Raw genomic sequence first — 22394 nt, forward strand, 5'->3', positions numbered from 1 at the left:
CACCCTGCTGCTGAATTGAATTGCTCAACCGACCGCACTGCACACAGCCATGGCTTCAGCGCAATCTTCCATCTTGCAGCAGAAGCTGGCTCTTGTCATGGACAACAAGCTGAGCGTCCTTGTTGGCGTCCTTATCGTGTATCTTGTGTCAAAGGTATGTCTCTTTCGAGTAGCGCTCGAAAGCGGCGGGATTATCGCCCCCTACCTTGACTGACTAGCTGGCTCAAGGTTGTGTACGCCGTGTTCTTGTCGCCAACAAGGCACATACCTGGCTCCTTGTTAGACAAGACCATTGGCATAAGGTTCGCCCTGACCATGCTCAGGTCAAACAAGATGTACTTCGCGGCCGAGCAGAACCGCCGATACGGTACGACACGCTCCCCTCTCCAATCTGCCCTGTATGCCGCATTTGGCCACGACTGACACGCCTGCGCAGGCCCGCTCGTCGAAATTTCACCAGGTGTCATGTCCTGCAACAGCACCACCGCCGTCAAGACCGTGTACAGCTCGCACAAATGGCGTAAATCCCACTTCTACAGCGACTTTGCCGACTTCAACGGCGTCTCCTCGCTCTTCTCCGAGACCAAGCCCGAGCGCGCCCAGATCCTGCGCCGGGCCTTCCTTCCCGCCTTCTCGCGTGCGAATCTCTGCGGCATGGCGCCTAACATCTTCAGCCACATCTACAAGTTCCTGGCCAAGCTGGACGAGTTTGAGAGGGCCGGCAAGCCCTTGGAGGCGTACAAGTGGACGCGGTACCTCACGTTCGAGGTTGTCAGTAAGTAGTAGCACTCGGTCCTGGACGACATGAAGGGGATTCTGACGCAGCGACGAAGCCGACGTTGGGTTCGGAGGCGAGTATGACATGATCTCGTCCGGCGAGCTCAACCACCCGTTCGTTAAGGATTTTGACGACAGCAGCTCGTGGGGCCTCGTCAAGACTGTGTTTCCGTTCGCCAGCAAGCTCCCGGGCTGGGCAATAGGTAAGAGGTTGGCCAACTGGCGCGCCGCCGAAAACCGCACCTTGAAACACGCGCAGGGTGGTCTGGCCCAGTGGCGGCACCACAAGCAGATTGGCAAGACCGCGAACCGCGTCGACATCTTGCAACGTCTCATCGAGCACGGCGAGAAGAACCCAAAGGAGAAGTTGTCGGAGCAGGAGCTCGAGACCGAGATCATGGAGATCATGTAAGCTGCCTGCAAAGACCAATGCCGTGACGAAGTCCGCAGCTGACCCAGTCCCACCATATCCCAGGCTCGCGGGCGGCGACACAACCGCCACGACCGTCACCTACGGCCTTTACGAGCTGGCCAAGAACCGGCCGGTGCAGGAGAAGCTGCGGGCGGCCCTGCGCACCGAGATGCCCGACCCGGCCGACGTGACGATCGAGCACCTCGAGGCGGTACCCTACCTCGACTGGACGGTCAAGGAGATGCTGCGAACGCACCCGACGCTGCCCTCGCTGCTCGAGCGTGTCGTCCCTCCCGAGGGCGCCCAGATCGCAGGCTACCACGTCCCTGGTGGGAGCATCATTGCGATGAGCGCATGGTCGATGAACAAGTCGCCCGAGGTGTTCCCTGACCCTCTGGCCTTCCAGCCCGAGAGGTTTGTCGCTCCTCCCCCACTCGCCCACCCTGGGGCATAGAGATTGACAGCGTGACTAACGGGGTCAAAACGAGCAGGTGGGAGAAACCGACGCCGGAAATGACTGCCAACATGCTCACTTTCTCCACGGGCCCGCGCGCCTGTGTCGGTCAGAAGTAAGTCGTCGAGGCGCCTTGGACCCTGCCCGCGCCACTCCTGCCATACCCTGACTGCCACATGTATCACATACCCTCTCTCCATCATGTGCGTGCTGACAATCCCAACCAACCCACAGCCTTGCCATCTTCCAGACGCGCATTCACATCGGCACCATCCTGAGGAACTTCACTGTCGAGCTGCACCCGGAGACTACGCCCGAGATCATGCACACTTTGGACAACTTCCAGGGCAAGCCGGCGGAGGACAAGGTGTTTCTGTACTTCAAGCGGGCGCCGTGAAGAGGAAGGAGTATCCAATGGGGGATGTCAATGGGGGCTGTCATTGGACTTGGAAAAGGGGAAGGGTTATGCGGATGTGAGGAATTGGCGAATCGAGATTGCCCCTGTAGCTCTAGCAATAATTAGAGGCCAGTGTTCGTCGTTTTGCCTTGATTGCTTGATAAGAGCAGGATGGAATGGTCAGGAGAGTGTGTGCATAGTACATTGTTCTACTCTCGCTTTGTGCACCTTTGAAGTTCTGGTAGAAATGTGGGCTTGAGACACATCCCTCTGAACGCTGATCCAAGAACACTTTGCACATAGCTACAGTCTTGTAGTGGCAATGGTTAATGTAACAACATTCCAGCTGCAGTACTGCAGCCTGGACCTGTCTAGGTCTCTGGAGTTTCCGAGCATCACTTCCGGTAAGAACCTTGGTCGACCCATGTAACTTGACTATTCCAGTATCGTCCTTGGTAAATAAAGTCCTATCCTATCACCATTATATTAATAGCTAGCTGCTTATACAACTACGTATCCAAAAGGGGTGAATTCTAGATTACTTCAAGACCTGCGTCAGATACTCAACATTGAAGTTATCATGGTCGAGGCCGCCCCGCAAGGTTATTAAGATGGTTGCGTTGAGAGTAGTTGAACACAAGTAATTTGATGTACATACGTATAGAGTGTGCGTATAGAGTTGATAGTATTTTAACGGGGACAGTCATTTTTTTATGTTGAACTAACCTCAGGTGGCAGTTCAAGTAATCCTCTACAGGAAAAGCTCCCTCCACTCGGGTTGGGGAAAAGGTGGTTGCATGTACTGCATAGTAGAGTGCGGGGGGAGAATTTGGGGGGGGGGGGGGGGGGGTTATCGCTCTAAAGGAATGACAGCGCAGGGGCCAGGGAGGGGCCGGTTGGCATCCGTGAGTCTCGGGAGACAAGTCAAAGTGCGTGTTCTGCCCGCCGGTCCGGGTGCGGGCAGGCTCCTGTGTCCGAGATTAGTCGGGACAGAGAAGGCAGCTAAGCCCTCGTCCTCCAATAGTCGCCGAATGGCCGTCTCCATGGGGCAGCACAAACTCTGCGATGTGGTCTGAGAGACGAAGAGCACAGGACGTTGTAAAGGAGGACCCCGCAATCTTAAACCACCGGAACCTCCACTTCGCCAACACCGGCCCCACCGGCCCCGCCGGCACCAGCACCCTACCACCCCTGTCTCCTATGTCTGGGAGAGGGCCAGAATCAGGGGATTCGCGCTGAAGCCCAATTTACATACAATCCCGCCTGTGTACCCAGCGTATACCGCTCAGGCCAGTGTAACTCAAGTAGAAAGCACTCTCCGGCCAACTGCACAGCGGAAATCAGCCAGCCAGACAACGCAACATCATGGCGTTCACCACGCAAGGAGACGATGTGCCCGTTATTGACGTCCACTTCCACTACTTCATGCCCGATGTCTTGGGCCCGATGAAGGAGTTTGTCATCGCAACCCCAGAGGAGCGTGACACTGCCATGGAGAAGCTGGTAAGAACCGCCCACACAACCCCCGACCCCCTAGGGAGTCGTCCCGTCACCCAGCTGACGTCTCCTCCGCGAGCAGCACACCAGAACCATTGTCTACTCCCCCGTCATCTGGAGTAAATATAACAGCGAGTGGTCCGCCGAGAAGTGGGCCGACCTGTGCCGCAAGTTCACCGACCACCAGGCAGCCGAGGTCGAGAAGGCGCCCGCCTCCGTGGGCTCTTTCGCCCCGCTGCCGTTTCCCCACGTCGCCGAGACCATCGAAGCGCTCAAGTACGCCGAGGAGCAGTGCTCCACCAAGCCCGACGGCTACGCCATCACCACGTCCGCGGCCAACAAGTATCTCGGAGACCCGTCCTATGACCCGATCATGACCGAGTGCGACCGGCGCGGCGTGGTGTTGTTTGTGCACCCCAACGAGACGGTGATGCCGCCGCTGGACCCCAAGGTCTACGGCTGGCAGATGATTGAGTTTCCGACGGAGACGGCGCGCTGTCTGATGTCCATGGTAGATCAGGGCACCTTCACAAAGTACCCCAACGTCAAGTGGGTCTTCAGCCACAACGGCGGCTCTTTCCCGTTCCTCTTCCAGCGCTGCATCCGCACGCTGACGGGCTCCAAGCTCGTCGGCGTCGGCGGCCCAGGTGCCAAGCAGGTGAACCGCATCGCGGACCACAACAACGGCCAGACCCTGCAGCACATCTTCGGCGGCGGCAACATCTACATAGAGTGTTCGCAGGGCACGGCTGTGCAGACGGTCATGCTGAAGAGCCTGGGCATCCGCGCCGAGAACGTGCTGACGGGCAGTGACTGGCCCTTTACCGGTAAGGACGACGTGTCATCGACGATCAACGAGATGTACGGGCCGGAGAAGAGCGGCATGTACACGCCGCAGGAGATCGAGTCGATACGTGCAGGCAATGCGCTGAGGCTGATGCCGAGATTGAAGGCCGAGTACATCAAGAAGGGGTGGCTTAAGGAGTAGATGGACAATAAGGAGGTGGGACAGCGTGCTCGCTTTCAATCTCATGAAAAATGTACAATGTGCTCGCCGAGCTTGCGCCAAGGCGAGACTGCCTGTATTAGCTTTCAGCACAAACTTGCGGTCCGAATCCAAAGTTACGATCCTCTAGAACGCTTCGCTGCGTGAGCTGTCAATGACATAGCGTCTGCGGGTGCCGCGAAGCAGGCTCTGCCACCGCATGATCGTGTCCGCGAACAGGACTGGCGACGAAAAAGATGCGCCGTATCTCCTAGTAAACTGGTCTGTGTCGGCAACAACGGCTAGCGCTAGCAGGCTGGCTAGCTAGCATTCCCATTTATTCAAGACATGAAGTGAGTAAATTTATTTCCATTTTACTAAGTACTGGCAGTGCAGTTAATCATCGTGCTTGCTAAGGTCTATCAAAACGCCGGGTTCTCGAATAGCGTTGGTGAAGTTATCCATGCGCACCGGATCTCCCGATTGGGGACTAAGTCGGACGTCGTACCGCCGGAGAAGATGTGCCAAAAGCAGCGTAGCCTCGGCGTACGCGAGGTTCTGCCCGATGCAGCTGCGCAACCCCTTGGAGAACGACACCATGTGCTGGTCGAGTGCCTTGCCGCCGTCGCCCAGCCATCGGTCGGGGTTGAATGACCGCGCGTCGGGACCCCACAGCTCTTCACTGCTGTGCATCGAATACGCCGACATGCCGACAACAGTGCCAGGGGGGATGATCATACCATCGACGATCAAGGGGGCGCTGTTGGTCTTCTTGTAGTCGGGGACCACACGCGGCAGCCGTCCCGGCACGGCCATGGCGACGCGGATGGACTCGCGGACACACGCTGTCAGATAGCTGATCTCCTCGAGCTTAACAAGACTCGGAAAGCTAGTCGGATCTGGGATTGCTTCCACCAGCGCACCGACAAGCTTATCCCTGACTTTGGCATTGTGCGAGATGTGCCAGAGGCCCATGGTTACCGAAAGCGCGGTCGTGTCAGAACCGGCCGTGAGAATGTCTACTCCCTCCGCCACTATCTGATCGCTCGGAAGTTCCTGCAGGCCGTCGAAGATGGTCGCGTGCGCCGAGTCATCCGCCGTGCGCTCTTTGAGCGCGGCGCGATATGCAGCAAGCGACTGCTCCGACTCAAGCGCCAAGTCGAGGATCTTGGCGACTTCGCTGCTCAGACGTCGTGTAATTGCCTTGGGGATTGCTCCAAGGATCTTCCGCAGGTACGGTCGGTAAGCTTGGTCCCAAATCACGGTGGCCACGGCGTCGAAGGTGACTAGGAAGCCCCCGTAGAAGTTGGCGTCGCTTGTCTGCGTAAGGCCTTGCGTGCGGCCGAAAGCAAATTCGGAGATGATGTCCACCGTGACGCAGCGGATAGCGTTATATATGTTAATGCTTTGGGCCGAGCGGACTGTTTCAAGCCGGTCAAGTAAACGCTGGATCTTAGCGACGATCATGGGCTCGATCTTGAGGATTCCCCCCCGTGAGAAGAAGGGGTTGAGCATGCGGCGCCGCGCCTTGTGCATTGCGGGGTCATCCTCTACAAAGAGCGTATGTGGAGTACCAAAGGCGCCATAGAAGTCCGGAGCCTTTAGATAGGGTGATGTCTGGTTGTAGATGGTCTTGTAAACGGAAACGTCGGAGATGTGCAGCTCGTTCGGGCCAATACGGAGGGCTTGTGTGCCTACCGGACGGGGACGTTAGCAATTGATGTTGATCCCCATATGTACAGCCTCCGGAGAATTGGATTAAATATACCGTATTCCTTATGAAGTCGTTCAAACACTTCCTCAGCCTTTCCGGTCTTGGACTGCGCTAACAGCCACTTCTGCGACAGGCACGCAGCTTGAGGGCCTGGGAATTTGGCGAGCGGATGAAGATGAATGTTGTAAAAGGCTGTAATAGCTGCAAAGGTCGCCCAAATAATAGGGATAGCCAGGCTTCCAGCCATGATGACTTGGGTTGGCGGAAGAGAGCTGAGTGTTGACCAAGCTAAAGACGCTACGTCCCATAGCTGTTTCAAGGCGCTCGCCATCGTTCCAAGGAGTACTCCCAAGACGCAACGATATGGACTGTCTTTGAGAAGGTCTCGATGTGCAGTGCAGCTTTGGCCCAAATATGGGTTCAGGCGTCTTCCCAGGGGAGGTAATTACACCGTGAATTCGCCCCTTTCTTGGTATTTAAGAGGAACAGTTCGGCCCCGTCTACTCTGCGGGCTCTGTGGGCTCATAGGTTTTCGGCTTAGAGTATCTACCTAGGTATGTCGGCTCCACAACCCTATAATTACATGCTTCCCACCACCTCGGCTCCACCTTTCGCCATGGTGAGGGGGTTCTTCTCGGGAGCTCGAGAGCGGCATCACTCTGGCGCGCCCCAGAACTCATAATGCGGCAATGCGGGGCCCCGCAATGTCAGTAATACCGTACCTATCTGATGGCTCGCTTCGGGACCTCGCTTCGGTTCACCCTTCTTACTATAGGTACCTAGAAGTAGGTACGTGCTTGAGCCGAAGCGAGGTCTCGAAGCGAACCATATAAGTGGGGACGGGCACGATTTGGCTAGGTAAGCACGGTAGGCTAGTGGAAGTGCGGGGCTGAGAAGAAAAGCGGGTCGTTCCACGATTGAGTGACGTCCTCGTCATTAGAATTACGGAATGGATTGGATGTTCTTGTTATCAGCCATATTTTCCCTTGCAACACGAAGATATTGTCCAGAACAATTACGATGCCCTGGAGAGACCGATTGAAACGCATGAAACAAGAATGGGACCGCATGGTGTCGGAACCCTTCGCCAGGGAGAGTTCGCAGCAGTGGTCATCCCAACCTCCTGCGGTGGCCAACAGCCATGTTTATTGGAGACCCACGTTTCGACCCGATGTTGCGGTTAGCTTGGATTGGGATGCAAAGATTGGAAATGGTTGGGACGGTTGGGGAAATCAGGAGTTGGAGTACTACACAGCAGCTCCTGAGAACGCCTTTTAGTGAGTAATTAGGCACCTCACCCATCTGGCAACCTTATCGGCCCGCAGGTTGCCTGTATATTGTTTCGGCATGTTATGTATGTGCAATTCTAATTAATGGACTTGGGTGGATGGGACAGTACTCACGACGGCAAACTCGTGATTCGCGCTATCGCGAATAACGCGTCACCCAACCCGGAGCAGCGATACACCTCTGCCAGGCTAGTCAGCAGGCAGACACTTGGCCGTGACAAAGGGGTACTGACAGGCGTTATCCTCGCTCCATGTGCCGGCGGCATCTGGCCCGCATTCTGGCTCCTACCCCAGGAGCCGTTTTCCTGGCCTGTAGACGGCGAGATAGACATTGCTGAGACGTGGAACGGGGATTGCGAGAACAGGTCATGCTTCCACTGGGGAGACGATCACGAGCCTCAGAAGCATCGCGTGCTGGGGACCAAGATCCCTGATTTGCCGTCCCGGCCTGTGCGGTATGACTTTGCTTGGGATCAGGCTGGCCAGCAGCAGCATGGCAGGATGGTCTGGTATATCGACGGCAGGCCAGTTATGAAGGCGACAACCGTGGAAGGCATGCGGCCCCTTAGGGAGTTCACCATCTTGCTAAACGTGGCAGTTGGGGGGAGTGTGTGCGGGGGCAAGACCCCAGCGCATGGTTATTACGACATGATCGTGCATTCGCTCTTTTTGGCGAGCGAGCCTGATTATGGGGGCTGGGACAGATTCGAGGCAGACTATAAAAGTCATAGAACGCCATTTGGGAATGGCTATTCTTGAAGGCGATGATGTACTGTAAACTAAACCTAGGTATAGTCCGGTGTGCAAACCCAGGAGAAGAGTTAGAGATTAAGAGGGTTATGAACCCCCAGTTAGTTCCCAGTACTTCTCCTGAGACTTGCTATCATCTCAAGAGATACATACGGCTGCCTCAAAAAGTCTACATATAGCATATTCAGATATGAAAACGGGGCAAACTCTCGATACGCATACCAAACCGACGACCGCTGCGCAACAACTGCCCTATTAGAAATTGGCATACACACATCTCCCGACTTAAGCCTCATCGTCCACGACAAGGCGACAAAGTATCATCCTCCGTGTCAGCGCCTCCCTCTCACCCCAGTCTCCTCTGCGCCTTCATCTTGGCGATCTGGTCCCGCCGCATAGGGTGATAGTCGTCTGGGCTAGAGAAGTCGTCGTGTTGTATTAGTTGCTTGTACGTGTAAGAACCTTTGTCAGAGTCGCGCTCGACTCTGAGGATGCTGCGCGCGATGGTTAGGATGCAGCCGTGGCCTATTCCAATGCACTCGTTTATGGTAATGTTCATGAGTTGGCTGGCGGCGAAGTCCCGGCAGGATTGGGTGATGTATTTGCACCCCTGCTCCACTACATGGACGAAACATGCTCGTGTGCCAAGCAGACAAGCCTTTTTATTCCAATTTCCCAGGTTAAGGGCAATCGCGTGCCGGGATTTCTTCTTCCTGGTTGAGCATCCTCCTCGCGTGCTAGAACGCATATGGGCCTCGCTTCACGGAGCGATGCTGCCGAAGATACAATTAAGCTTTGTCGATCCGCTCTTCCCCTTTGGGGTCATTCAAGCCTGGATTCAAGAGAGGGGTCCGAGTTCGATGCTCGTTCCACAGTGGGTTCCCCCACCTTTCATAGTGCTCCCGTCTCAATCTGCGGCAACCCCTTGCTGATCCCTCAAGGGATTTGCTGGACCACATTTATGCGGCGTAGTTCGCGGCGCTTTTCTATGGCACACTCCAACTGATCCTCCGTTGCCCAATAGATATCGTTCATGCTCGGACAATCGCAATGAGAGTCCCTCATGATTGAGTAGGTAATTGGGAAAGCAGACACGGTTGGCCCCTTAAAATTTCGGAATACGGCGCGCATGCGCGGTTCATATAAATGCTGCCGAGTCAGATATTAGGCCGTAGTAATATCGCTTTGCAAAGCCTTTCGGTTCCGACACGACATACCTCGGTACCCATGACATCGATTTGTCTCTGCTCCGTCCTTTTGACACAGGCAGGAAACGTGTATAAAGATGCTAGCCTTGGCATTGCATCGTTCCTGGATTCGATCCACGCCAAGTCTTCACTCCAAAGCCAAGCTTCTTCTCATCTCGAGCTAATACGCGATCCCATTGTCTACGTCAGCTATGCATTCCACCGTAGTCTCAACATTGGCCTTGGCTGCCGGTGCCTTTGCTGGCGTCATATCGCCGCGAGCAGGCGTGCAATACTGTAAGATCATAGCCAGTCTTCTAGCAAGTCGAGCTCGACTAACCCAGACACAGTCGGCGTCAACATTGCAGGTTTTGACTTTGGCTGTGCCACCACGGTAAGCTAGCCGACATATCGGTACAGCCCCTTGGGTGGCTCCCACTCGCTAAATGCGTAAACAGGGTGCATGCAATCTCTCGCAGACTCTTCCACCACTGGCGGATCAGGGCGGTCCCGATGGGTACATCTTCACCGTATGTTATGTAGACACATGACCGTTGGCTGACGGCGAACACAGAATCGGTCAGATGCAACACTTTTCCAAGGATGACGGTATGAACATCTTTCGGCTGCCTGTTGGCTGGCAGTACCTCGTCAACAGCACCCTTGGCGGTACCTTGAACACCAATAACATCAATACCTATGACAAATTGGTTCAGGGGTGTCTCGCTACTGGCGCTGCATGCATCATTGATGTAAGTCTTTGTGGTTCTGGATAGAGTCAGGTCATGTGGGACCAATAATCAAAAGCTGACCAGACTATAGATTCATAACTGTATGTATTCCAATATTCCCTCATAACCCACCGTTGTCGCGACAAGCAGGCACTCACGCCAGCAGATGCCCGTTGGGACGGTCAGATCATCGACCAGGGCGGCCCAACAAACGACCAATTTGCAAGCCTCTGGACCCAGCTGGCCACCAAGTATGCCAGCGAGGAGAAGATGATTTTCGGTCTCATGAACGAGGTATGTACCTCGAAGCAGCCTCCGAAAATGGTTAGACCCCGGTTTCTAAGACAATGACCTCGCAGCCGCATGACGTCCCGGACATCAACAAGTGGGCGGACAGCGTACAAGCTGCCGTTACTGCCATTCGGGAGGCTGGTGCCAAGAACCAGATGATCCTGATCCCCGGAAATGACTGGACCTCGGCGCAGCAGATGCCCACCAAGAGCGGCCCGGCCCTCCTCAAGGTCAAGAACCCAGACGGCAGCACAGACGGCATCGTCTTTGATGTGCACAGTGAGTTTATCTCCGCCTCCCTTGTATTGCCTCTATGCCCGGCTTTCCATGGACATATATCACTATGAAAGCCCGCGCCGAGATGCACAACAGTAATATGTCGGACAAGCTTAGCTGACAGTGCATAACCCTACGCAGAGTACCTTGACTCGGATAACTCGGGCACCCACACCGAGTGCGTGACCGACAACATTGACACCGCCTTTTCGCCCCTGGCCGACTGGCTGCGCACCAACAAGCGGCAGGCGCTGAACAGCGAGACCGGCGGCGGCAACACCGACTCGTGCGAAAAGTACCTGTGCCAGCAGATTGACTTCCTAAAGTGAGTTCCCTTTTCTCTTTCCTTTTTTTTTTTTCTTCGCTTTCTAGACATCTCTCCACTGCCAAAGGCGTGGGAAAAGAGAGATGCAAAGGGGAAGTATATATACCGTCTCAGCTGCCTGTTGACACAAACCCCACGCCTAGCAAAAACTCGGACGTCTTCCTCGGATATACCGGCTGGTCAGCAGGCGCCTTCAGCCCCCGGACTTATGAGCTCAGCGAGGTACCAACCAAGAACGGGGACACGTGGACGGATAGCGCTCTCGTTAAGGCGTGCTTTAAGAACTCCTCGTAAAATCGTTGTTGGAGGGGCACATCTTGTGTGTATTATGGGCGTATTTAGCTGCTTGTAGAAATAGCAATCGTGGTTTTTTTTCGACACTCTTCTTGTGAAATTGCATAGATACCCAACTTCCCAGTCCGGCATCCCCCGGCTAGACGCGATCCTGACATCGCTGGTATGTTGCATCGAATCGTGAACTCGCCGTCGTCCTCCTTCTAGGACGTGTCTGACTGCCGCTTCACCTAGGTAATCAGCCTCGCCCTTAGCCAGCGTCGTGTGTGACCGTATTGAAACAACGACCAAAACCATACACCACCAAAAGTGGAACGTTGTTAACTTGGAAGCCGACACCGGTTGTTTAGCATTACCAATCAGAGCGCGCACCATCGTGGCTATTCGTTTCGTTATTTTCCGCATCCTCACACTCGTCTTCGGAATAGCCTGCCCTCCTGCTCCTACCTGTCCCTTTGAGTATCATCCTCCCTCTCCTCAAGGCCATCGAGGCCACCAAGGGCTCCTGGGACGAGATTGCGATTCGGGACCAGAGTGAACATCTTTGTCGTGCTGGCTTCAATGGAGAGCCCACATCTCATCTTGTTGATTACCTTGTTGTGCGGATCGGCTATGGTAACGGAGTAGACCGGATAGCCGAAAGCGACCACCACCTCCTTTGCTTCCACCCGGCTCCGGATGTCCGCCTTCACTCTGTCGAAACCAAGGCCTAGCCTAAGGCAGCGCGCTTTTAAAAGTGACAGCCGGCTCTGTTTGTACGACGATAAGAGTAGGCTAAGTCTGTTATCAGAAGCAGCTCGCTTCAGCAGCATAAAAACGTAATCGCTCGCTGGCGTTGGACTTTCAGTCAGTGTGCACGGGCCACCCCCTTTACCCCTTTTCACATGGTCTCAATTATTTTTTTTCTTTTTCTTTTTTTTTATTCAGACCGACCCAATGGATTAATTTAGAGTAAAGCCATTATGCACTCATAATGCAATGGCTAGAAACCTGGTCGACGATATTACAGACACACTTGGCGTCCAAACGTCTCAAGTTTGCGAGGAAGGGTGTAAATAATATAATTATGGGACTGTAGATGAATTGCGATGGATTAAACCATTATCGGTAGTGAGTCATGGCGAGCCATCCTGATTGGCATCTAGTCGCAGGCACATTAAGTTCTTAGTGGACTAGCACAAGTCTTTGCTGATAATGATTACCCAAGTTCACCGAGTATCATGCATCTGTCAAATGTCATCGCCGTTAGAAATCAGTCACAGCTCTACAACTCTACACACCTATTGTACAATTCAGGATATTACTCCATTACAAAACCCCCCACCCTGTAGCAATGCCGCTGGCAAGCGCTCTTCAATATTTGCGCCTCTCGACCGGCCCTTGAACCCAATCCCGCGCGCTATGCTAAGCGCCAGACCCAGCCATGAGGACAGATCCATGCGTATCTCCAGGCCGAGCTGACTCGGCGCCGTTCCCGGACACGGTCGTCATCATTACTGTCAGTGGCGACACTCTGGTGCCTGATGCGGAGTCGCTGGTTGCTGAGTTGGACAAGGATGGTGAGCAAAAGGTGGTGAGCTTGCTTGTAGAGGATGCTCTCCATGCGTTTGATAAGGGTCCTATTGTTGGGTCAAAGAGGGCAGCAGCTGGACGAGGCTTAATCACTGATTATTCACACTCTTACGGAGAGTTTTTGTTTAAAATAGCTTTTGGGCTCTGAGTAGACTTTCTGCTTAGTTGCGTTCGATATCGCCGTACATTGAATGGTAACTGACTTAATCCCCGGGGGATGAGAATAGCTGGAGAAAAGAGAAGGAAAAGACAAGGAAAGGAAGGGATAGGAAAGGACAGGAAGAATCTCCACGACGAGATTGAACACTGGAACCGTTTCAAAAGACGGTCCTTAGGTCTGGAATCTCCGGTAGTGTGGGATCGGCTCTGGACTGTGCTCCAAGTCGCGAGCCCCTGCCGAAGCACCACGTCCATAATACTCATCAAGCGCGTTGCCCATCTCCTCAACATGGCCGTAGGGGTCGAGGCTGGCCATGAACTGAACTCGTTCCGTGATCGCCTGGTCGCTGAATACACCAGTGCGTGCCCTCAAATCAGCGATCTGGTATGGCTTGGCCCTCCATCGTTCTTCCATTGGGTCGATATACGAGGTCTCGTTGTATCCGAAGTCCGGAAGAGCTGTGACGTTGAAGGCAGCCATCATGTCGTTGTCCTCGTGGATGAGGTTATGGCAGTGAAACATGTAGACGCCATCCCACTTACAGGACCAAGTTAGTAACTGTTACGCAGTGGGTAGAAGTGAATCAACCTACCGGAGCATAGTGCGCTTCGACAAGGACAGTCTCTTCACGGCCCAGCCACACAACATCCTTGAGGCCTTCGGCTTCGTAGGGCATAACAGCGCGGTTTCCAGTGCGCGACAAGACCTTGAAATCCACCAAGTGAACGTGGATCGGGTGCGACCAGCCGCCTGAGCTATTCTCGAGCTCCCAAATCTCAACTGTGCCACGAGGAACGTTGGCCAGCATGCGGTTCTGGACATCAGCAAAACCGACGCCGTTGATACGCCACTCGCCATTTGTGCGGTGGAAGCGGAAGTGGTGGTCGATCCCCGTGGATGCCGGCGGAAATGGAACCTCTCGGAGGGTCGCAGGCACCACGGAGGTGTCTGGCTGAGCGAGGGGGCCAGAGCCAACCATAAATCGCATCACTTTATTAGTGTTCTCGTAGTCATCATCGGTGCCGATGCCTCCAGCCTTGGCAAGGTTTCGAAGCTCGATTGCTTTGCCCGCGTAGCTGGAAAAGTCGAAGACAATCTCATAGCGCTCGGCCATGGAAAGATACTGTAATGTCCATTGTGAGCATTGTGAGTGTTAAATATGGCGACGAATTGTGGTGATACATACCATGTGAGACACCTGGACTGGGTGGCCGAGGAGGCCGGCATCAGAGGCAATGACCTGGAAGGGAAGTTTGGCATTCGGGCTCTCAGTCAAGGCGAAGTAGAGAGCAAACGACCGAGAAACGGCTGCGTTGAGGAAGCGGAGGCGATACTTTCGTGGCTCGACATTCAAAAATGGCCAGGGTTGCCCATTCTAATTAACCCTACAGTTAGTTTTTCCAAACATCCCAATGGATAGATGTGAGAAGGCAGGGTCGACAATGCTGGGTGCCTGCAGCTAGGCACATGTACAAGTACTTACGACATGGATGACGTCTCCCCACAAGCTGTCAGTCTCACCGTTGGTGGAGAAGAGAGTGCCGTCGCTATTATACTGCTTCGATGAGAGCACCAAAGGGATGTCGTGGACGCCGTATCCGCTTGGAAGGCCAAGTACATCTTCAGCTGGATCGACAATCAGATAGGCACCGGCCTGACCCATGTAGGCGTTCTCGGCAGTCTAGACGTCGGTTAGCGGGTAGATAGGAGAGACCCTTCACTCCGTGTTGGAACGTACAACGTGCATTGCATGGTCGTGATACCACAACATGCGAGCAGACTGCTGGTTGGGATAATAGTAGTCCTTGTACTCGCCCGGCTGCGTCACGTCCTCGGCCCATCCATCAAATGGGGCACGGGAGGGAGAACCATGCAAGTGAACCGAGTTCTCAATCGCGGCGTTGTTGACGAAGCGTACGATGCTCTCAGTGCCCCTTGGGATGATGATGGTAGGACCAGGCGATATCCCATCGTAGCCCACAAGCTTGGCAGGGCGGAGGTTTGGGTACACCGACTGAGTGAAGGGCTTAATCTCCATCTCGTAGTACCAAATGTCCTTACCAGTGACAGGGTTGGTGATGATCCTAAGAGTGTTAGCCCAGGAGTCCAATGACAGAGCCGTATCTCAATGGGCATATACTTATTCGGCTGTTTCACTGGTGGGATCGGCAGAGCCACCTTGTAGATCAAGTTGTACTCGGGGCTTAACCAATCGGACTTCTTGAGGGTGAAGATGTCGTTTGGGTCATCTTCGACAATGCTCTCCAGAGCTGCCGCTTCCTCTGGTGGGATATTGGAGGGGGGGCCATTGGAGGGGGGGTGTTTCTGCACAACACCCTGCGCAACACATCCCTTGAGAGTGGAGATGGCCAAGGCCAAAACCGCAAGATTGTGAGCGAACATATTGCTCAGACGTCTGACTTCCCAAGTAAAGGAAGATGGAATACTGGAGTGGGAGTGAGATGCGTCAAGTGGCGTTCGCTTGTTGCGATGCTCTAGTGCCAGGAGTGAAGTTGGGATTGTGACGGCGGATGAGCAGTCTTATACTAACTTCTCCCAAGTCATCTTTCGGCATCTTTCGGTGCCAGCTTCCTCAAGATGGCTTTCTCGTATCTAGTTCTTCCCCCCTCCTCCCCCCTTCCCCCTCGTCTCCCCCCTCTTGTCTCCCCCCCTCGTCTCCTCCCCAGGCAATTCTATCGGCAATCGCGCCCATCCAGCGAAATGCCGAAGAGCAATATCTTCGCTGTTCACAGACAGACAAGGGCAGGCTGGCAAATGACTCGGACGCTTGACTGTATCGAGTATGGAGCCCAGCCACCATGCGCGACCTCCCACCCTCAATATTGGTGATATGCCGCCGACTAGGCAACATGTCCGAGGATATGCAAGAGAATTCACAACTTGACATCACGCGCGTAGAAGAAGCTATACGAGACTAATCTCCACATCTCATGGAGGTAGGGTTGGAAACGGGATTCTCTCCCTTTTCCATCGTGGCAACTTCAACCTTCAACGGAACGGTGGCATCGGAGGCGTTCAGGAGGGCTTGGCATAATGAGCTGACTACAATCTTGGTCAAGAAGCAACACACCATCAGGTTTAATTATTGGACCCACGACTGAAAGGTATCAAGGAGGGCGACGTAGACGACGTGGACATCTTTCCAGGGTGCTGCAGAGCCACAAGTCACAAGATCAAAAGGATGACACCACGAAATGTCCTGTCAGTGTGTATCATCATCTGGTCTTTCTCACAGGAAGGTAATCGTGGCCTTGGGCTGATAAGGCCTCATCAGACCAATATCGAACAAATCTCGAGAAGGTACAAGTACATACATGGCTTACTAAACACTGGTATTAATTATCCTTCTCAGATCTCAAGTTTCCTCTCTCCACCCACAGTTAGTGGCAACTACCTGTGGTGAAAACAATAATCTAGGCCCAAGCCACTCGTTTCGCCCGTTGCTCACGGATCATTGAGCGGCTCCAGTCGATTGGATGATTGTTACTGCCAGGGCATCCTACCACCCCAGAGTAATCAAATGACAGGAACGAGAAGGTTCAATGGACTTGGCGTGCAGCTAATAGTGCTCTGGAATGGCATTTCCTCCTGACATGCACACAAAAAAGGAGGTGCCAGTGTTGTAAACCCGGTGAACTTTTCTCAGCGAGAAAACCGGTGACTGTGTAAGAGTGTGTAAGTAGCCATGTGACGCCGCCCTCATTCGCCAATGGCCCCTGTCGCTGCATGATCACGAATATGAGAATCATTGCTTGTGGGGACGACCCCCACGTCAAGGGCTATCGAGGGGAACCTTCCCGGCGTTGCATTGTCTGTCTGCACAGCAAAGATGAGGCGGGAGATCTAAGGGCTCACTCGTCTAATCCTGCCCTAGCCTGTCTCTCGGACCTAGATCTAGACCAGCACCGTTACATCGGGTGACCTTCTAAAGTTAGACTCGGAGGCACAGAGCGGGTATTGGCGGACACTAGGGAAGACCCTTTCGGTTAGAACTAACCCGTACCTCTCAATAATATTTATGTCCTGCGGTAACAAGTCAGGACGGACCGAGAATGGAGCCCCAGTGACCCATGCACCTGGCAGGAGTTCATCAGCCCTGCATAGAGTGCCAAGGCTAAGACGGGTGTGGAGGGTTGCAGAGCTTAGTACCTTCCCGTAAATAACCCCTGTGTCAAGGATACGCAAATAGGAAAGCGTCTTCCACGCAGGGGATTACAAATGATTGCCCAACCACACCTCTCAGGCACACCTAATTAGGTACTTCCCGTTCGAGATTTACATACACGGTGCAAAAAGATGGCTTCGAACAGCCGCATGCCACCCCCCTCCCCCCCGCGTAGTCATACCTCCCATCTGGATGTTACACTGGCGTAAATATCGCAAGGCAATGTTGCAATCCTCCTTCATCGGTCTCTGGCTAGTCTTGGCGATGCAGCATTTCGATAGACTGGTCCATGGATTAGAGAGGACCTCGTTCAGCCGTCGGAGGTCCCGAGCACCTGATTGCTAATCCAGAAGAGTTGCCAACCTCAAAGCCGTGGCGATGGTGGCAAAGTCATATCGGTGAGATTAAAAATGCCGCGCCGCGAGCGGAGCAAAAGATAGCCCGACCATCATCTGAGGCCTCCAGACGTGGAGACGTGGACCTTGAGTTCAACGCTCCATGAAGGTAGGAGAGGCCTGTTGTGACCCGCAGCAGCAACTGTTGCCTGGGTATCGGTGCCACGTACTCCATACAGGTGCAAACGACATGGAAATGTTCCTTAGTCCTTGCTGGTTACCCCCAGTAAGATGGAAAGCTAGCTAATAGTGGCAGGACCACCGTCTGAGATTCTGGTGCTGTGGCATCTTTTCAAATTAATTACTGTACACACACTTGTTGCTCCTACACTTGGGATGACCCTAACCACTGTTGCTCCAAGGGAATGAGACAGTTGAGACATGCCTCCTTGTATTACTCCTTGAGGCCACAAAGAATAGATGGAACATGGAATGGAAGGCACCCTGGCGTTGGTAATCTGGCGGGCTTCGATTAGATGAGTCTCTATCCATCATACAGCAACAGTCATCGCTGCTGACCAAAGCTTACAGATGTCCGGCCCGAATTTGCAAGGGCGCGGTACGCCAGTGGGTGGCGCAGCCCCACCGATTGTTCGAGGCCCGGCCCGCAGCAAATTCAACGGGTCAACCTAATCACCCCTCATCTTGGCACTTCGTTAGTACCGGCATTCACATCTCGATTGGGACGAATAAGTTTATTCAGCTGGGGTAGTGGGGGCGGAAAACGCGCCCTGGGGTGCTACCCCCTGCTTGCGGAATGACTTTGATGCAACGTCAAAGTAGGATTGGTTTTCCAACTTCGTTTGTAATGTCGTATCTTAGTAGTCATCCGGCAGGCGAGAGCTTGATACACAGTCGAGAACCTAGGCCGCAAGCGCGGTAAACCAGATTTGAGGATATCGACAAGAAAGAGCATCTGCCAAGAGCTGTAACACTTGAGGAGAACCACGCCCTATCTGGGGAGGTACTCACCAGGAGGAATGCACACCCTGCCGAATACAACATGGGCGCATATGACCATTGACTCTGGAGAGAGCGGATAGAATTTCAAAGGGGAGGCACAATTGGCTCTCCAATATTTTGCAACTCGGGGCTTGGCGCTCACGAAGACTACGCATCAAGGGCATCTCCATCAGCGTTGAGGGAGAGAATTACACGTACTGGCCTGTCCTCGTTGCCATTGCGCTTCACGTGGGGGTTAAACCGAGATCCATCGCTGTTTACCTATAAATATAGTCCAATATCTCTTCAAACACCGACATTCCATCTCATCCTCATCCTCATCCTTTACTCTCCACTCTCCACCTTCTGCCCGTCTGGCCTGCATCTTTCACTTTCGCCTGCACCTTAAGGCAGAGTTAGGAACATGGCTTTCTTCAGCTCTATCGTCCTCCTGGTCTCCCTTGGCCTCCATGTCCTCCAATTCCCACTCACGGTCCTTGCCCAAGACGCCCCTTTATGGGTGCAAGGCGCATTGGAAGATGCCACTGTGTCTGGTAATGCATTCAACTCTGGCGGTGCCATTGCTGTCAATGGCTTCACCATGAACATTCCCGAGAACCTCTTGGTCCAGTTTCCAGCTGCGTGGGTCCCATGGAAAGACTTTGTTGCCAGCAAGTCAGACTTCCTGGGTTTCGAGACACTGGTAATTATTTACTTCACCCTTACTACCTAATTGATGTAACGGTATATACGTATAGTACAGTGTCTAATCCACACATGAAACACAGGTCATCGGGAACAGCATCAACGGGATTCCTCAAGTCGCCCAAGTCCAAATTTACGAGTTTTTCGAGGGAATGGCAAGCGGCTTCATCGAGTCCATCGACCAAGCCGATGGGAGCATGAAGATCCAGAATGGTCCCACCGTCCGTATCAATGACCCCAATGGCGTCTATTCTGTGGGCTATACTGGTGCGCCATTCATGACTGCCGACGATGCCAGTCCCAGTATCACGTCATTCTCTGGATTCCCCATGTGCATTCCACGGAACCCCACTGATCCACTATGCCCACGCACCAACCGACCCTTCAATGGTCCTGGCACATTGTAAGATTGACCAGTGCGCCTATTTGGGTGTATCACTGCCGACTAACCCGAATTGCAACTAATTAGCACTGCTCCCGATCCCCTCGTCATGGCTCCTTTCCTCCCCGGCGACTTCATCACCATCACCGGCTTCCGACGCGGCGACGAGATTATCGCCTCCAGCATTGTTGCCCAGAACGTCATGATCAACACGCTCGGTGACATTGTCTACGTCCGGATGGAGGTTGCACTGCTAGGCATCGACAACCCAAGCCCCAATGCCGAAATCGCAGAATCAAGAGTAAGCCACACGAGCAACATCTGATTAATACCACTGGCCAGGAGATTGACACATTATCCCACACTTAGTTCATCGGTTTTCTCTCCAACCCACGCGCGACAGTCTCGTTGTTCGCAATGGACGTTGACCCGTGTACTGGGGCAACAACGGACAGGATTCTTGCTTCGATGGGCCTACGAGGTGGCCGCAATCCCCAGAACAAGTTTGAGTACCGCAACGACATGCTCAGCCGCTACACGAGGGAGTACCGTGTGACTGCCGAAATCAACGGCGTCCCCAAGACACGCGTTACCAAGAACGGCATCGTGGCGGGCACCTATGTCCAGCCAGTCAACGTCTGGGTCCAAGGCGAGCAAGACGTCCCCGGGGTGCCTCCCGTTCCGTTCGACTTCTCTCAGATGGAGTTCTTGACCCTCGGGGTCGGCCCCGACGCCGATGGCAACATCTGGGGCCCCATCAACCCGTTCCCTCAGACCGGTGTCTTCATTGACACGCCCGTGTGCGTCAGCCCCGCCGTCGCCAAAAGCCCCACCGCCACCATTAGCCCCGCTGCCACCATTTCAGGGGAGCCGGAGCCGACGGATCTGGCACTGGAGAAGCGTGGCAGCACTGGCCGCTGGCATACCCGTCACCGTGAGGAAGCTCTTGCAGATGCCGAGAACAAGGGGACCACTGAGCCTGCCCTTATGAAAATTGCACCGCAGCCGCCGAGAAAGAAGATGACTAGGCTGTGATGTAATTAACTTTTTCGTGTGAATGGAGAGATACTGTGTTTTTTCCCCTTCCTTTAACCCTATCTCCCCCCCCCCCCCCCCCCTTTTCTTCTTTTCCTTTTCCCCCCTTCTTTCATTCATTCATCCTTTCTTTCTTTCTAGCTCGCTTCCCTAGCACGCAACTATAATCTGATCAAGGATTCTAAGTTTCCACCCGCTGCCGTCCATATCCCAGCCATCCGCTCCTGGTATACCAGCCAGGTGACTCAGTAGCGTTCCATAGCCAACTCAGTCTTCGATGAGTCCTCTGCAAGGAGCCAGCCTTTACCTTGCAGACAGGCCTTGAGACCGCTTTGCCCAGACGACGCTGTCACCTTGCTGTCTGTCTGTCTTAAATGACGCCTCGTCAATTCCCGAGCCCGAGGCAGCCTTGATCGGACACACCTCAATTTACAACTCGTGACTGTTCCACGTGCCGGTCGAGCGCTTGGCGAGGACCGGGCCGTAGATCCGAACCTCCACAAGCGTGTTAGTGCTCCAGTCGTCTGTCTGCCAGTCAACAAACTTGCCCGGGGCCTTGTCAATGAGCATGGCACGCGAGTCGTGTTTATTCGGCAGATCCATGCCACTATACCCAGAGCCTGAGCCGGTCTTATCATTGCTGATCAAGAGTGTCTTCTTCTGATAACCCCATTCAACCTGGGTCTCGTAGTTTGTGTCCCAGGCGTCAAACCCCTCGTTATTAGCTATTGTGGCGCGGACGCGTGCCAAGGTTTTCGGTTCCTATTGGCGACGTGATTCATTTTGTTGCATTGTGGCGTGGGGTTAGCAAAAACCTATGTAGTTTGATCTATCCGTACTTGGAACAATCATGGCGATCATCTGGCTTGCATGTTCTCAGTGCCAACCGGGAACAAGGAGGAAGGTTTGACCAACACGCAACCAGTTGCTGAGTTTCGCTGCGTAAATACAATGGTTATTTACTTGGCTATTTATTCTCTGATTCTTATTGATCACAGCATGGGGCATGGCACTCCTGACCAACCCTAGCCCCTTTCCCTTGAAACTTCCCCCTTCCGAGTCATGCCATTTAGAGAGGAACGCAGAAAAAGTTACCAACATTTCCCCAGCACTGGGTATCGCCGAGGTTGCCTCCAGGATACTGGAAACCTTCGCAGGACGACAGCTTGCTACAAAACAAAACGTCAGCGTCAGAGTCGAGCGTTAATAAACCGAGAGCAGGGACTTGTCGACGTACGGGGTACCAATGGTGCAGTAGCAGCCTGGGTCTGGGCCGACGGAGGCGACATGGGTCCTCCAGTACGAGTCGATCTCGATCAGCGTACGAGCCGGGTAGCAGCCCCAGTAGCATTCGCCGGTGAAGTTCTTGCCAGAGCAAAGGTAGACACCACAGGCCGCGCACGCTCTCTTGTCGACCTCGGAGACGTCCGAGGTTTTGATCAGTTTGCCCCTCTCGACGGCCTTGGCGATAGCCACTGCGCGTAGGTTGTTAGCGGCTGCGTGTTGTTTACACAAGGACATTGTGGTGATGCAAGATGCAAGAGGCTCACTGTCATCGATAGGCTTGGCAGCCGCGTGAGAAGCCATGAGGCCAATGGCCATAGCGAGATTGGAGAACTTCATCCTTGCTGCACCGTG

At 53.9% G+C, this 22394-nt stretch overlaps 9 protein-coding genes across 9 annotated transcripts; 5 read left to right on the forward strand and 4 right to left on the reverse strand.

Moving 5' to 3' along the window:
* Positions 1-49: 49 nt before the first annotated feature.
* On the forward strand, positions 50-1762 carry QBC33DRAFT_579864 (cytochrome P450; the record flags this gene model as incomplete). The annotated part of the gene is made up of 6 exons (XM_060431166.1): positions 50-154; positions 229-367; positions 437-775; positions 834-1185; positions 1253-1603; positions 1681-1762. The coding sequence occupies 6 exons, from the start codon at positions 50-52 to the stop codon at positions 1760-1762; spliced, it is 1368 nt and encodes a 455-aa protein (XP_060281121.1).
* Positions 1763-3405: 1643 nt separating this feature from the next.
* QBC33DRAFT_593639 (uncharacterized protein) lies at positions 3406-4613 on the forward strand (the record flags this gene model as incomplete). The annotated part of the gene is made up of 2 exons (XM_060431747.1): positions 3406-3543; positions 3620-4613. 2 exons carry the CDS (start codon positions 3406-3408, stop codon positions 4523-4525), a joined length of 1044 nt encoding a protein of 347 aa, XP_060281122.1. The 3' UTR covers positions 4526-4613.
* A 305-nt stretch (positions 4614-4918) lies between these two features.
* Positions 4919-6483, reverse strand: QBC33DRAFT_593641 (cytochrome P450; the record flags this gene model as incomplete). Its single annotated transcript, XM_060431748.1, has 2 exons — positions 4919-6216; positions 6291-6483. 2 exons carry the CDS (start codon positions 6481-6483, stop codon positions 4919-4921), a joined length of 1491 nt encoding a protein of 496 aa, XP_060281123.1.
* Positions 6484-7182: 699 nt separating this feature from the next.
* On the forward strand, positions 7183-8476 carry QBC33DRAFT_545264 (concanavalin A-like lectin/glucanase domain-containing protein). Its single transcript, XM_060428547.1, has 2 exons — positions 7183-7513; positions 7633-8476. The coding sequence occupies exons 1-2, from the start codon at positions 7257-7259 to the stop codon at positions 8282-8284; spliced, it is 909 nt and encodes a 302-aa protein (XP_060281124.1). The 5' UTR covers positions 7183-7256; the 3' UTR covers positions 8285-8476.
* Positions 8477-8621: 145 nt separating this feature from the next.
* QBC33DRAFT_561195 (uncharacterized protein) lies at positions 8622-8834 on the reverse strand (the record flags this gene model as incomplete). The annotated part of the gene is made up of 1 exon (XM_060430115.1): positions 8622-8834. One exon carries the CDS (start codon positions 8832-8834, stop codon positions 8622-8624), a length of 213 nt encoding a protein of 70 aa, XP_060281125.1.
* Positions 8835-9674: 840 nt separating this feature from the next.
* Positions 9675-11379, forward strand: QBC33DRAFT_561196 (glycoside hydrolase superfamily; the record flags this gene model as incomplete). Its single annotated transcript, XM_060430116.1, has 9 exons — positions 9675-9759; positions 9813-9856; positions 9921-9979; positions 10037-10214; positions 10285-10294; positions 10360-10487; positions 10553-10763; positions 10902-11085; positions 11229-11379. The coding sequence occupies 9 exons, from the start codon at positions 9675-9677 to the stop codon at positions 11377-11379; spliced, it is 1050 nt and encodes a 349-aa protein (XP_060281126.1).
* A 1903-nt stretch (positions 11380-13282) lies between these two features.
* QBC33DRAFT_593642 (Cupredoxin) lies at positions 13283-15514 on the reverse strand (the record flags this gene model as incomplete). Its single annotated transcript, XM_060431749.1, has 6 exons — positions 13283-13648; positions 13704-14234; positions 14298-14486; positions 14595-14792; positions 14850-15195; positions 15252-15514. 6 exons carry the CDS (start codon positions 15512-15514, stop codon positions 13283-13285), a joined length of 1893 nt encoding a protein of 630 aa, XP_060281127.1.
* Positions 15515-18964: 3450 nt separating this feature from the next.
* QBC33DRAFT_593645 (uncharacterized protein) lies at positions 18965-20756 on the forward strand (the record flags this gene model as incomplete). Its single annotated transcript, XM_060431750.1, has 4 exons — positions 18965-19337; positions 19423-19742; positions 19809-20022; positions 20091-20756. The coding sequence occupies exons 1-4, from the start codon at positions 19059-19061 to the stop codon at positions 20754-20756; spliced, it is 1479 nt and encodes a 492-aa protein (XP_060281128.1). The 5' UTR covers positions 18965-19058.
* Positions 20757-21185: 429 nt separating this feature from the next.
* On the reverse strand, positions 21186-22358 carry QBC33DRAFT_517136 (uncharacterized protein; the record flags this gene model as incomplete). The annotated part of the gene is made up of 4 exons (XM_060426172.1): positions 21186-21481; positions 21852-21925; positions 21994-22231; positions 22307-22358. The coding sequence occupies 4 exons, from the start codon at positions 22356-22358 to the stop codon at positions 21186-21188; spliced, it is 660 nt and encodes a 219-aa protein (XP_060281129.1).
* Positions 22359-22394: the final 36 nt, after the last annotated feature.

The sequence above is a fragment of the Phialemonium atrogriseum genome (genome assembly GCF_030411735.1).
Source record: "Phialemonium atrogriseum strain 8032-3 unplaced genomic scaffold QBC33scaffold_21, whole genome shotgun sequence".
Classification (NCBI taxonomy): Eukaryota; Fungi; Ascomycota; class Sordariomycetes; order Cephalothecales; family Cephalothecaceae; genus Phialemonium; species Phialemonium atrogriseum.